At 28.9% G+C, this 15,142-nt stretch overlaps 1 protein-coding gene across 4 annotated transcripts in view; it reads right to left on the minus strand.

Moving 5' to 3' along the window:
* Positions 1-3,512: 3,512 nt before the first annotated feature.
* The window catches only part of LOC142333475 (RCC1 and BTB domain-containing protein 1-like), a 40,710-nt gene continuing 29,080 nt past the window's right edge, over positions 3,513-15,142 (minus strand). The window contains exons 11-12 of one of the 4 annotated variants that reach the window (XM_075380703.1): positions 14,420-14,550; positions 3,513-4,058 (exon numbers count right to left, since the gene is read on the minus strand). In XM_075380703.1, coding sequence (XP_075236818.1) covers positions 3,960-4,058; positions 14,420-14,550 — 230 coding nt within the window. In that variant the 3' untranslated portion in view covers positions 3,513-3,959. The other 3 variants (XM_075380701.1, XM_075380702.1, XM_075380704.1) reach the window with 3 other exon arrangements.

The following is a 15,142-nucleotide window of genomic DNA, read 5'->3' on the forward strand; positions in this document are numbered from 1 at the left end:
AAAAGAAAACACATTCCTTTTCTCCTCACACCCACAATCTTTCCTTCAGTTACTACTTTTTGAATCCAGTCATGTGTTAGGATTTAGCCTATAAAATTGACGTTTTTTCTTTATATTGTCTTAATCATTCTCCTACTCTCATTTATATTTGTCAAGACCTGATGATCATTTGTTACTCTCTCTCACCACTTGATACCTAACATTTTACTCCATAGCCACATTCAAAAATTTCCCAGATATCAAGTTTTTTTTATTGTCCACAGGGTATAAGAGATATTGGATGCGTTTCTTACAGCCTCTCCAACACAAATGTCAACCTCACCTTCACAAGTTTTAGTTAAGGAGTATTACATGGCACACCCTGTTATCAAAGAAGAGGAAGTGATCCCCAGTATAATCGATGATTGAATGATCGCTTATGGTGACCCTTCTCTATCAAATGTCAACAGCCTCTTAGGAAAGCAAAAGAACAGGTACAGGTCAATGGCACTCTCTTGTTCTTGGGGTGAGAAATCACCCCAGAAAGCAGACGAACCGTAGGGTTAATGGCAGAGAATGGAGAAGGTAGCAAGAAACTAGTCCATTAAAGATCGAGACTGGATATTCCTACTTGCAGCTATGGACAAATCAAGGTGGGTAGCTCCTGAAAAGAAATTTGTGTCTAGAGTTAAAATATTTCCATAATCAGAACTACGGGTGGAGACTATTTCAGGAGTTTGTAAAAACAAGATCAAGAAAAATCAACAAAAGATACGGATAGGTACATTGAATGTAAGAACGATATATGTTGCTGGCAAATTGTACAATAAAGGAAAGAAATGGAATGACACATAAAGATACATTCGGTTTATGTGAAGATGGTCAAGAAAGAGAAGTTGAATTCACTTCAGGTGAATAAAAAATGATATAAATAAGAGAGACAAAGAGATATAGTGTGGGAATCGTCACCAAGCAGAATATAATACAACATATCTCAAGAATCATAACAATCAGTGATAGAATTACAGGACTTGAAAGATAGTAGACAAAATTATCATTCAGGTCTACTTACAGACATCAGAAGCCAATGAAGAAATTGCTAGAGTACATGACCAAATAAATTAAAGTGCACGACAAATTAGATAAAGGGAAAGTTATAATGGGAGACTGGAATAGCACAGTATGAGAAGGAAGTAGGGGAAATGTGGTTGGTAAATACAGACTGGGGACAAGAAATGAAAGAAGAAAAAGACAGATTGAATTTTGTAGGAAGAATAGGACTGAAATAGCTAATACATGGCTTGAAAATCCTAAAAAAAGGTGGAGATCTATAAAGATCCCAAATCGATTTTATTTTAGTAAATCAGAGATTCATATATATGTGAAGAATTGTAAAATCTTACCTGGAGCTGATGCATATACAGATCATAATCTGCTGATTGCAGACATACAAACATAAACATAAAGTGGAAAACTGATAAATTAAAAGATGACAAAAATATGATTTCAAAATTAAAGTAGAAGGAAAAAATGTCCACCACAACCCCACTTAAAAAGAAAGTCAAATGAAGAGTGAAGTTCTATAAAACAATGCATGAAAGAAAGCCTTGATGCAGTAGGAAAACATAAAAGCAAACCAAAAGGGAAATAATGGACAACAGATGAAATTCTAGAAAAAAAATAGATGAAAGAAGGAATTTAAGAGCTAATATTGAAGAAAGAAAAATGTACAAGAGATTAAACAATGAAATAAGGAGAGAATTGCAAATGGACAACCTCAAGAGATAATATCATTGGGGAAAAAACAAGGAAAAGCTGAAGAAATATATAATAGAACAAGAGAATTGGGTAAAGTACAGATAGGGAAAATGCGAGGGAAAATGAAAGAAATAATAAGCAAAGAGAAATAGTATCAGATATAAATGGCAGAAAAATTATTTGGAAAGAATACATAGGAGAACTGTAAGATTCGTAAAATAACAATGAAAACCTACATATCACTGATGAAGAAGAATATGATGAAATGAAGGGCCCAGTCATTTTAAAATCAGAAGTAAAAAATTCAGTCAACAAGTTAAGAGGTAAGGTTGTGATGCGTTACCAACAGATATGTTAAAGGGCTTAGGAGAAGGTGCAATAGATAGATTTCAATTATATTTTGAACGGATAAGTATGAAGATTTTAAAAGTATTTTTTATTACTAAAAATGGCTACAGAAGCATAATAAAACCCTTTTATATAAACAGATCTGTTTTCTGGTTTAATGGAAGTAAGGATTATTTTTTAAATACTATTCTTTTTAGCAGAGAGTGCACATTCATAAATATCAAGAATTTAACATTCTTATTTTTATAAATATAGTCTACCATGATTCATAATTATGGGTACCAGTGATCTTAAGCCCACTTTTGAGTAATGAAAACTTGTTGAGGAAGATAGGTTACTTCAGACAAAAAATTCATGTAAGCATAATAGTACGGTTTGTTACAAACAAAATCAATTTTATCATCATTCCAAGAGAGTTTGTCATATGATAAAACTCTCATTATCATTAATGGGAGTTTTATCCACGCAATCGGCAATGTTGGTTACCTCTTTCTGCAAAGATTCCCTACCTTTCTCACTGAACGTGGGTGTCATCTATTGAAGTCAAAGGCCTTCCTGGTTGAGGGTCATCTTCAATTGACTGATGATCATTAAAATCGTGAAAACCATTTGTAATATTGTGAACAACTCCATAAGCTTATTTCAAAAGCCAAAACATTTCTGTGAAAATTTTCCCAAGTTTCACGCAAACTTTTACATTGTATTGTTGCTCCCAAAAATCAGACATTACAAAAATCACTACTAACACTTATGCCTAAACGAGATATCAACAATCCAAGAACATGTGATTACAGAGGAGGATTATGCGAAACATGTGATTATGCGAAACACAATGCTACCAACCACATGTCACTAAATATTTCTGTTGACACGTAATTAAAGATTTTTGGTTATTTTTTGAACAGACCTCATATGCTCTTCCATATAGTTTCAACTAACTCATCACAATCAAATATCCTGGAAGAAATTGTTTGCTTCTAATAAATTACTAAATTCTTTAAGCTAGGGATTCCAAAATGAATATTATTTTCACACATCATCTCTTCATTAAAAACATTTTCTTCATTCTTCAACTTAACTATTCATATCTTCCGAGTAGCACAATATAAACTTGATAACCTTTAAATTATACAAATGCCGAAATTCAAAATATTTGAGTTCTATATACAAATTTTTATAGCTTTACTATGTTTTGTTTTGAAATCCTACACTAACCTTATAATAACCTTAAAGATAGATTAAATAGTATAATATAATCCTTAACATATCAGCTATACCTAAAAACACAGTTACAAAGCTATCTAAGATGTAACAAATGAAAATACTTCTTAACTATTATTTTTTGTTTAAGTTCAAATTTTTAGATAATAAAAAAATAGCAAGATCAATAAAAGATAAAACTGCAGAAAAAAATAAACAACTTTCAATAAAAATCTATTTATTTATTCAATAAAAAATAATATATATAAATAAATATTTTTTTTTATTCAAATTAAACAATGTTAAAATATAAATCTAATTACAAAAATGGAATGTTTATAAAGAAAAAATAAAAATTTCCATCACAGAATGCATAACTATATTTACCAATATACAGGATTATACTGACTGGTTATAAAATATTATATATATTTATATACACCTAGATTAACAATAATAATTATTCACGTTATTTTGCAGCCAATCATATATATAAATAAGCTTTTTAAGACTTTCTTATTTATGTATATATATAATATATATATATATATATATATGTTAAAATTATCAAGTTCTACAAAACTACAACAAATGGAAGAACAGAAGTCCATCAATGAATAATCTCGTATTAGGCACAAATGATTAATAATAGAAATTCTATACGTAAAAAAATATTAAATTATCCTTCCGTTGTAGTTGATGATTCCAAACACAATAATATGAAATATGTAAAATAAAAGACAGTAAGATGAGTAAATGAAAGTATGGAGAATCTGCATAGAAAAAGAACAGAAATCTGTTAAATATATTATTAATACATTAGAAGCAAAATATATTAGAAGAACCAAATATATTAATGAACTGTAACATAACTAATAAAAGTAATGGAAAAACAATTCTACCAATCTTTGTAGCAAAATAAAAGATCTGCTTTTCTTCTTTACAGTTTGGGTTGACATCTTTCAGTCAAGCAAAGAAAAGAGAGAGCAGTTTTTAATTTACCTCAAAAAAATAATAAAAGAATATTAATAGTAGAGAATTTTACTGAATATAAATATTAATAAAAACACAGAAAAATACTTTTGGAAGGAGACAGTTATGATCAATTCTAACAATTATTAGCATTAATTTATCAGTTTCTTCATATCCTATACACTAACATAAATTTCAGCTCTAGAAAATGAAAAATAGATAAGTATACATGAATTTCATTAGTTCAAGCTCTATATAGTTTTTAAAATTAATAGTAAAGTTAAGCATTTCTATCTGTAAGCATCATCTTTTAAATTATTGTAAATATTAAAATCTTTTTCTACACTTCTAAAGAGAAAGGAACTGGCCAATTCTCCATACCTTTGATCACAGACATTTTATCTAATGCTGGTTGTTACAAATGTTGGTATAGATAGGTAAGGGAATTTATTTCATTTGGACACAGTATTTATAGAAGATTGCAATTTAAAAAAAAAAAGTGAAATCAATTACTCTGATATAAATTTATAAACTGCTTGACTTCAATGAAGTCATAATTTTTTTTTAAATTTATTTCATTTAATATTTGTTTCTGTTCATTATGGAATTTGTCTCGTGAGTCATAACAATCCCTCAGTGTATACTGCCAATAAACTTTTGAGAAAGTTATTAATACCTCACGCACTATTGTTATTTTAACTCCTGTGGGACATATTACCAGTCATCTAAATAGTAACTCCAATTACTTTAAACAAATCATTACATTTGGAATGTATGTTAATAGCTGTTTTTATAGCATGAGGTGTGTTTATCTTGTGAAATAAGAGATAGTATATAGAGTTTGTAGGGATCACTATGTAGCACATTTTAGAAGGATATTGTATTGTAAATATTACTTTTTATTTATTTAAGACTCTTTTTTAATGGATTCACCGGTTTAACCTATAGCCTAGTGGGAAGTATAAATTTGGAACAGCTGAGTTCCAAATGATGACAGTGAGATGAAGTCTGGTGGATCTTGATTTTATCTGGAAGCATGGATCTTTAATCTCTTCAAACTGGAATCCTAGAAAATTGCCTTGTTGAAAATTGAGAGGTAATATTATGACCAACCTAATCTGGGTGATGTCTCCAAGAATGATATTGATGCTAATATCATGGATTCATGGCAGACAGTGCTGGCACTGCGAATGCTGAAGATGTCACCAACGATTGATATAGTTGGTTAACTATTTATTCTATTATATTCAGTCACCAACGATTAATGATTGTCATTAATGATTTGCCTTCATCTAATCATTGTGGAGACCTTTCTATTAAAGGATGCTAATGTTGAGCGATGTCGAAAGAATACCATCAAGCCTCCACTTATTATTCTCTACAGCATTACTGATGAAATACGGCTCACGGCTCTTGAACTAATAGAAACAGTTGTTGCTAAACGTGACTATTGCATAAGGCTCATTGGTGTTAAAACAACTGCATGTAATTTTAAAGAATGTTGACATCTATAAGAGAATAAATGATTTGGTCCGTGAACACAATCTTATTGGAATATATTCAAGAGAAAAAATGAGAGAGCATTTTGGATGGTGTTGAGAAATATGCATTACTTGTTTCCTGTCAATCATCAAAGGAGAAATTGAGGGGCACAGGCACAAGGTTTGCGGCATAATTAATACCCATCATCAAGTGATGAAGGAACCATTGTCAGTGTTCTTTAACAACCTCAGCCTCTAGAGAATAACAGATATTTAACTTTAAGTACCAACTATGGTGAGACACCCAAAGTATTAGTACCAATTGGTATTTCTCACTCTGGACTATGTCACTGTTTTGCTTAATTTGCTGATGACATAAGATCCTGGCTGTCAATGATGACTCAACTCAAACTTTAGCTAAACTACAATCTGAATTGGATCTAGTAAACACTTGGCTGGCTAAATGGAAAACGAAGGTCAATCTGATAAAAGTGACATTCACATAAGAAGAGGTGACTGCCCATGGTCTACCTTAATGGCATTTACATCCTGCATGCTGACCATGTACTGTACCTAGGTCTGCATCTGGATCGTCTGACAAGGATTCAAAAACTGAAAATCAAAAACTGAAAATCAAAAACTAAACTGGTTACCATACTTTCATGAATAAATCCAAAGGTTTAGTTAAAAATACAAATAACCATGTGAACTATCTGGCTGTGAATGTTCCACACAATAGCAAGGATGGTAGGTGGCTGAAACAACTCTATCTGTTTCATCTGGGAGATTCTGTGTAATGCTTGGGGTGGAACTTCATCCCTTGTGTGTTGGTGCATCATCTGAATACTTTTTTGGGAAGCTACTTGATTATGCTGGTTTTACTGTTTGTTTCATTTGTTACTGTTTTCTTGTGTTATTTGTAGTACTGTTTTTTTGACATATTTACTTTTTGTTGTTATTCATAGTGTTATTCTTCAAGCTTAATCAATATTCACATTTACTGTATTTGACTTTCGTATGTTACCTGACGGGCTTAAATTGAAACCTCTCTTCACGTTGAAACCTCTCTTCACGTGATTGTTGTAATCCTATTTGCTTGTGGTTTCTCAACAAATTTTCTCAATTTTCATTCAGATTTTCAATAAAATTTGAACACTGATTTACAGTCCATGCTGATAATTTTCAACACGTTTTTATATTTTCAACATTATTTTTGTATTGTATACAAAAAGAACTAGTATACTTTCTAAAGAACAGCTTTTATTATGCACAATCTTTTTTCTTTTCAATAAATTAAATGCATGCATTGTGTCATCATAACTTTACTTCCACTTTATAGTTCTTTTGCAAATTTTATGCATTTCACCAACCACCAACCAGTTGTAAACTTGTGAATGAATCTTTACATTCACAACTTTTTATTTTAAATAATTTTGCATTTGATCAATGGATATGGTATGGTACAAGCATTTTGTAGTTCCTCACAAAGAGAGAATAACTTCTAAATATATTCATTTCATTAATTTTTCTACTTTTTTTTTGAATACCCAACCAACTGATAGTTCTGAAACAAATATTGAATTTGGTTCCCAATTTGTCACCAATTCAACAAGAATAAGGTGATTTCTAAAATCCTTTATATTTTCCATCTTATACAATGTTTGCATGTGCATTCCATTAAAAGCATCTTTGCATTCCAATACTTTACTTTTATTCAATCCTTTAAACTAAAATTCTTTGTCACCATTTTCTTTCTGCAACACAAATATCCAATATTTATCTGATAATAAAAATATTTCTTTTCTCAAAGCCATTTATTTTTTTCTCTTTTATTGTTGTATCAGTTACACCACATATTAACAGCAATTAAAAAAATTCAATATTTACTGAATTTTCAATAACTGTTCATTTTTACTTTCTCTATTATATGTATATATATACATACCTGATATATAATCAGGTAATCTTTTCCCTTTGGATACCACTGAGCACTAAACCATTTTACCACAGACTCCTCCAACCATTTTACGTTTCTACTGGATAAATGTTATAGGTTCTCAAAACAAATCTTAACAGTTAACAATTATTATGAATCCCTTTGTGTGTCTTTTTTGTAGTTACATTCCCAGTGACTAACCTACCTAGTAATCTGTTTACTTTTCATTATCAAACATTTTCAGAGTTCCTTTTAATTTTAGTATTTATCAAAGAGAACAAATTACAAAGGTAATTTGTTCTCTTTGTAATTTTTTATTTTTATTACTTGAATTTTTATTAGTTGTGTTCAGATGATTACTATAATGAGCTTTATTGGATAGATCCAAGTTATCTGTATTTTTATTAAATAACTGTGCTGAAGTACATGAGGTATAATTAACCTTTTTGGGGCATCGTGCTTATGCGACTGCAGTAAACTGTCCACACAGACTACAGTTGTATAAACTCGTTTTAAAACTTTTATAATTTGCGTAGTATCATTGTGTTATTGGCTTTAAAATGAACTATGTGAACTATCAATATGTTACAGTTAACGGCTGGAAATAGAATGAATAAAATTATGTTACCACCATTCTAAAATTAGGTTTTGTATGTCTTCACATTCATGTCCAGGATTTATTTCTCCTTGTTAGCTCTAATAACACCTGAAATTATTGAACATATAGTGAATGAAACACACATATTATACCCAAGCATCTGAACAAACGCTCATGAACATGATCTTGCTAATTCAAATTTACAACGATGGAGACCAACTGATTACAGATGAACTGTATACATTTTTGAGTTTGACCCTGCTTACGTCAAGAAATAAGAAAAATTCAATTAAAGAGTACTGTCAATAGACAAGCTATTAGATTCACCAATATTTTCCGCGAAACAATGGCTCGAGACAGATATTGAACATTCTTAGTACACTTCATTTTGCCAATAATAAAGATCAACCACCTGACTTCTGTCTGTTCTTCAAAATTCAAGAATTATTAGATAATATAGTAATTGATGAGTTCTTAATTTTTTCAAAGGAAGCTATATTTTGTTTATAATAAAAATTGTTTTTAAATTTGTTTATAAAAAATTTGTTTTAAATTTAAAATGAATTAAAATAATATTCATTTTATGAATATAATATTATTTTAATTCATAAATTGATACATTTATGTAGTCAGAGAATGACTACATAAAAAAGGGTAACTTTAATAATAAAAGAGTAACTTTAATAATAAAATAGCCTAGGATTTACCTAGTTTGTCCCAAAAAGATGAAGAAACATATGTATGTATCTATGTATGTTAAGTTTGAAACATGAAGCAATTTTTCTTTCATAATTATATAAATTTTCTGTTGTTGTAATTCTTTTTAAAACATGATACAGTAGTAAAAATGGGTATAAAAAAATATTCTCATACATACAGATTTGTTACAAATAATGTTATCACAATTAGAGAAGTGAATGAAAAAGATTCACAATTATGTAATAAAATTGTATTAAGTGTTAGAATTAACTGTAGAAAGAAAAATTTATCACAACAAAATTATAATTTTCAAGATAACCATAATAACCTAAAAAAACTTTAAGACCTATATTTTATAACCTTGTTTCATTTTGTACTGTTCTTTACAATGTTTATTTGTTAAAGGAAAATTTATAGAAATTATGACAAATTGTCATTAAAAAAAAAGTAAATCGTAATTAAAATGTACTCTTTTTTTGCATTTGCAAAAGTATTAGTATTCAATTTATTAACCATGGAATAATTTTTTAAATTATAAATCATTTTTTAATTTTGAAATTATTCAAAATTACTTTACTTTGAACCATTGTTTTACTTATTTATTTTTAATATTTAATGTAGTAACATATGAGAATTTATATTCAAAGAAAAAGGCTTGTTCTATTACACCCAAATGAGCCATCTATTTGATCCACGCAAGTAGGTAGTAGTCAAGAAGGAAGAAGGGAGAATATATAGCTTAGGATGATGTCCGTGCATGCTCTTTCACTGTCCTTGGTATTTATTCTCCTTTCTTCTACGGACAGAGGATCAAGCGTGAGAGAGATACTATATAAACCACACTCCACTAAACCTGACTCTTCTTCTACCACTGGTAAAATCATTGATGTGTTCAGTCCCACCAACAAATCCGTGTAGAGGTATTTGTAATGATCTATCGGGTGATGAACAGGATTGATGTCGAAAGAATATTATTCACTAGAATATTAATTGTCATAACTGCCTTCAAAAGGGTTGTAATATATGGTATATAGTAAAAGAACCAGTGTTCTTCCAGAAAGAAGAAAGAGAGGGAAAATAAAGAAAGAAGAATCTGGAAGGAACCAAAAGGGATTCTTTATTTAGAAAAACTGACTCGATTAACAATTTTTTCTTTGTAATATAAACAATGACACCTCTCAAAAGCTCCTGTTTGACCAGAAGGATTACCAGACCAGGAAAATCAAAAGTACAATCAGGTATTGGTTCTGCCAGGAGGTATAAATACTGCTGAGGACCAGCAATATTGTTAATGCAATATTAGTCTAACAGTCATTATAAGGTTTTTAGTAAATTGGACTGTATTTTGGTATTTATAATTTGTCATTAAATCAATTTTGTCTTTTTATTTGAATTACTATGTTATATATATTTATTATCCATTTTATTTTACATATTTTTTTAAAAAACAAATTGTATTTAAAAGAAATGTTTATGTTTATCAGTCTCTAATTATATATACATATATACGGCACTACCGTGTGCTATATATACACATATATTAGCACTACTGTGCTAATTAAATCCAAAAAAAAACCACCATCATTAATCTAATTTAATTCAAGAAAATAACTTAACCACTAAAACATAGTAACAGAAAAACCTAAAAAAACTAAATAACTAAAAATAACAATACTCAACTTTCATGGGATCCAGCATCATTAGTCTGTGCCCAATTCTACAATTACATCAAACACATTGTTTTTTTTGTTCTTTATTTGATTTATTATAGAATTATTACTCATCGTGCAGGATCACGTGAAAAATGACTGTTATTAGTTTTTAGGTTTTTCTGTTATTGTCTTTTGATAGTTGTTATTTTTTGAATATTAATAAAATTTATATATATAAATTCAGAATATTGAGAGAAAGAGAGAGAGATCAGAATGTATATTGACTGCTTGCTCCCATTCTGATGCCATATCACACAACACCATAAGTAACTTTAACATTTTATAACATCATTAATATATTAGTGTTTAAATAAATTAAGAACAGATGTTTGTGTGTGGTTTTTTTTTTTAAATATTATATACATTTGTCTGGGGGTTGGTTACAATATGAAGACCATTTTTATAAAAAAAAGAAGCCATTTCAACTCTCAGAAGAATGTTTTTTTTTACAAATAATATACGTTGCTGCTATTGTATATAGATTTGTATAATTTCAGTTAACAATGGTAAGAAAAACAGAATTGCAAAGGAAAGTAGATTTCTGGTACCAGCCAGAAATCTTAACCACCTTGATTTTGAAAATAAAAAATTGACAAGACATTTCATGCAAGCTCAGAATTATAGCACCAACATTGTACTTTTCTATTCAACTGTTTTTGCTGGATTCTATACAGCAAAAACAACCTCTTTTGTTAAGAAGTGACAGTACTTTATTCAAATAAATAAAAAAAAAACATACAGCTAAGATTCCCAGTAATGCAATGGGAATTTGTTCTTTCACAACACTTTTTTTCACTTTAGTAAACTGGAACAACAGAATAATGTATGTAACATAATTATTTTTAAAAATAAATAAGAATTAAATTTTTAACAATGCCATCTGTTTCTTGTATAATAAACCTCATATCTGTTTCTTATATTATCTACAAGATACAGATATGAGGTATTTATAACATGTAATTTTATACTGCTGGATAAAATTGAGAAAATAAATACACACGCCATAAACCAATAAGGTGTATCAGTAATCAGTTAATTTATATACAAGAGGTATTTCAAGACCTGAATGCACCAGCTTGTGCAGCTTTTTGAATAAAGTCTCTCATAGTTTCCAAATCAAAAGTTAAAAATGCTTCAGACTGGACAATAGCAGTCATATGATTCAGAGAATATTTTAAACAAAAATCTTCTAATTCCTGAAAAAAATTATTTTAACTTAAAAAAATAAATAAATACATAAAAATAAAAAATTATATTAATTCATAAAAACAATATTTGTACAAAAAATTACTTTGCTTAACAAATGTTAAAACAACCGGCACAAAAAATTTAAATATACAAGACAGTTAGATTTATTTCTTTTGTCTTATTTATAGACAGCAACCACGTAATTCTTCATCACACCGCACTAAATACCAATTGATTCAGATAGACCTCATTTATTCTTTCATGCAAGAAAATGATTTTCAATTTATTTCAACAGTTAGGCCTTAATCTTCAACATTTTCTTTGCTTCAACTTCAACATAAGCTTCAATCATAAAAAATTCGTGAAGTTGTCTCAATTCACAGTACTAGCTTTAATTTTCCTAATTCTATTTAGGGAATACAAAAAGCATAATAAAAAGATAAAAATGAGTTTTGATTTCTACAGTTTGCTCACAAATTAAGTAAATTTCATTGATACAAAGAACTGATAAATTAAGACAAAAAATAATTAAATAAAAGTGAAATATATATAAAACTGAAAATAATCTAAAATACGTTATTTCAAACGTACATTAATAAGAACCAAAATATTTTCAGGATTTAAAAAGAAAAAAGAAACAAAGTTCTTAGAAGACCAGATGAATAAGAGAAACAAATTTTCATAAATTGTGTTGCACCCATACAACCATACCTTTTATCACCAGATATACAGTCTTAAGAATATTGGAATCGCTGATGACATCTGAAGTTGTGTAGCTCTTTGAGTGTAGTTATAATAAAATTCCACACAACAAATCTAAAATAACACAAACAGTAATTTTTTTGGGTAATATAGCAATGGTCTTTGTCTTTAATGATTAAGGTCTGAATATTTTTAATAACATCAACACGTCAGTTTACTAATAGTCTACTGGATTAAGATCACTTACCAGAGACATTTAATAATTTTCTGAATGTTTTATTCATATAATAACAATGATTGTATCATCACCAAATACTGACTAAATTGTAATGTAATAATTACAAAATGTGAGTGAATCTTTAACAAATTCAGCCACTACTCATGAAATAATAAAATGAAATTAACAAAATTATATATAAAGACAATGTGGCAATGTTGTTCTTTTTACACAGTAAAAAGAACAGCATTGTACTAAACCTCTAACTTTGGATGTTTGATTTACAAGAAAAAACTAACAAAACAATTGGACTTTCCTGTCATGCGACTAAAGCTACGTTCTGGAAAGTTCTACAACTGTGATGAACGCCTTATACACACAATTTAATTTAAAATATAATATTTTTTTTGCATATTTAATTCAACGAATCTAACTAAAGTGTGATTGCATACCATAATCCAGGTGTGGCAATACTAGCAGTGACAGTCACCACTAATTAAACTACAACTTACATAGAACAAATTTTGCTTGAACAACCGGTGTAGAAGCTAGGCTTAACTCACCAGGTACTGAGTCAACTGGATGATCAAGTTTGAGACCCAACCAGACAAATTAGTTTTTTACGCTTTAAACATTATTCATTTATTTAATTCTACTCCTCGTTAAAAAGGTAATGACATCAATGCCCCATATATATATAAGTAGACTGTTCAAGTTTGGTCAAGATCAGTGCAGTAGTTCTGGAGAAATAAGATGATTTGGAGACAAACACTGAACACACACGCATACATGAACATTAACATCCAGAAAATTTCCATCTGATTTTTTGGGTTCCTTAGGTGTCAGTGTCAAGATCCGGTGAAAAGTGTGTATGCCCAAATTGGACCGATTACAATACTTTCCCTTCTAGAGCTATAGCTCTGCAATAGTACTATGTAGATGGGAAAGTAAAAATTAAGGTCAGATCCACTCTGAACATACCACCTTAAGGAGGACGTGTAAATAGATGTTTTATTAAAGTATCAGAGGAACTGAATGACCTTAACCTCAAAACCTATTTGCTGGCAACTTACGTTAATATATAAACTTATGATAACAAAACATAACTTTTAAAGAATTAAAAATAATTCTTTAAAACTGAAGTGAGAAATAAGAAGTAAAATTCAAAAACCACAAAAACAAAAATTGTACAAAAAATATAATTAATAGAAATGAACTGTCCCATAATACAAGTGAAATTGTTCTGACAGCTATATATTATATCTACAAAAGAAATAAAACTCAAAGGGTTCTAATAGGTTTGAATAGGAACAGAAAACAGTAAAACACCAGACTATAGAATTATTAGTCTCCATGAGATACGCAAGGAGATACGTAGATACATGGGTATAGCAGTGACCGTGTTAAGTTCTAGTTTACAGTTCTAAAAAGAGAAAAATATTTGTCACAAAAATCTAAAAATCCTTACTTAGAATGGAACATAGGACTTATATACTTTAAGAGTCAATTGTGTTACTACAAGATTAATAATAATCAAAGGATATATGACTGATATATGAGTATGGTCTATGATTGATTTACAAAATGTAATTGAATAAAAAAATAACACATATAAATATATTTATTTACCCGAGTGTTATATGTTACACTGGCAACATATAAAAGTGCAGCATTTTCTGGAGTTATTCTACTTTTTATAATCTGTTCACATTTCCTTTTTAAGCCTTCTTCACAGTAAAAATTTGATAATTCTAGCAAACCTTAAAAACAGAAAAATAAAGTAATGTAGCATTTATAAATAATGTGAAAACTATGCCTAATAAACTGGCTAATCCTTATCATTATCAGATATCAATTTATCTACTTCACTGTCATGATATCTATATAGTACATAAATCAATGCTGTTACAAAATTCTAAAACAATTTTGGTGTATTTATCAATTTTGGTGTATTTATATAACACATTTAATTTTTATTATATTGGATAATGTAAATCAACAATAACAAGTTGAATACTTACTAATGCTAAACAAAATAAGACAAGTTACAGGTCATCTTCTTGAAACTGCAATTTAAGAAGCGACTTTTTCTCTTATTTATATATTTGTTTCAAATATATGGGAAATTTCCCAAGGAAGAAAATATATAAATAAACATAACATAAGAAGACTTAGCTACAATAATCAAAGTAAATATTATTCAAATACCATATTTCCAGATAAATTAGAAACTGAATATTCACTAATATTATAAATGTCAAACCAGTCAGAATGATAGTTACAAAGAATAGATGATTGAAATATCAGTGATCACTGTGAAATTATATCTATATAAAAATAATAATAATGTGT

This window comes from Lycorma delicatula, chromosome 12 (genome assembly GCF_047948215.1).
Source record: "Lycorma delicatula isolate Av1 chromosome 12, ASM4794821v1, whole genome shotgun sequence".
In the NCBI taxonomy this organism is placed as follows: Eukaryota; Metazoa; Arthropoda; class Insecta; order Hemiptera; family Fulgoridae; genus Lycorma; species Lycorma delicatula.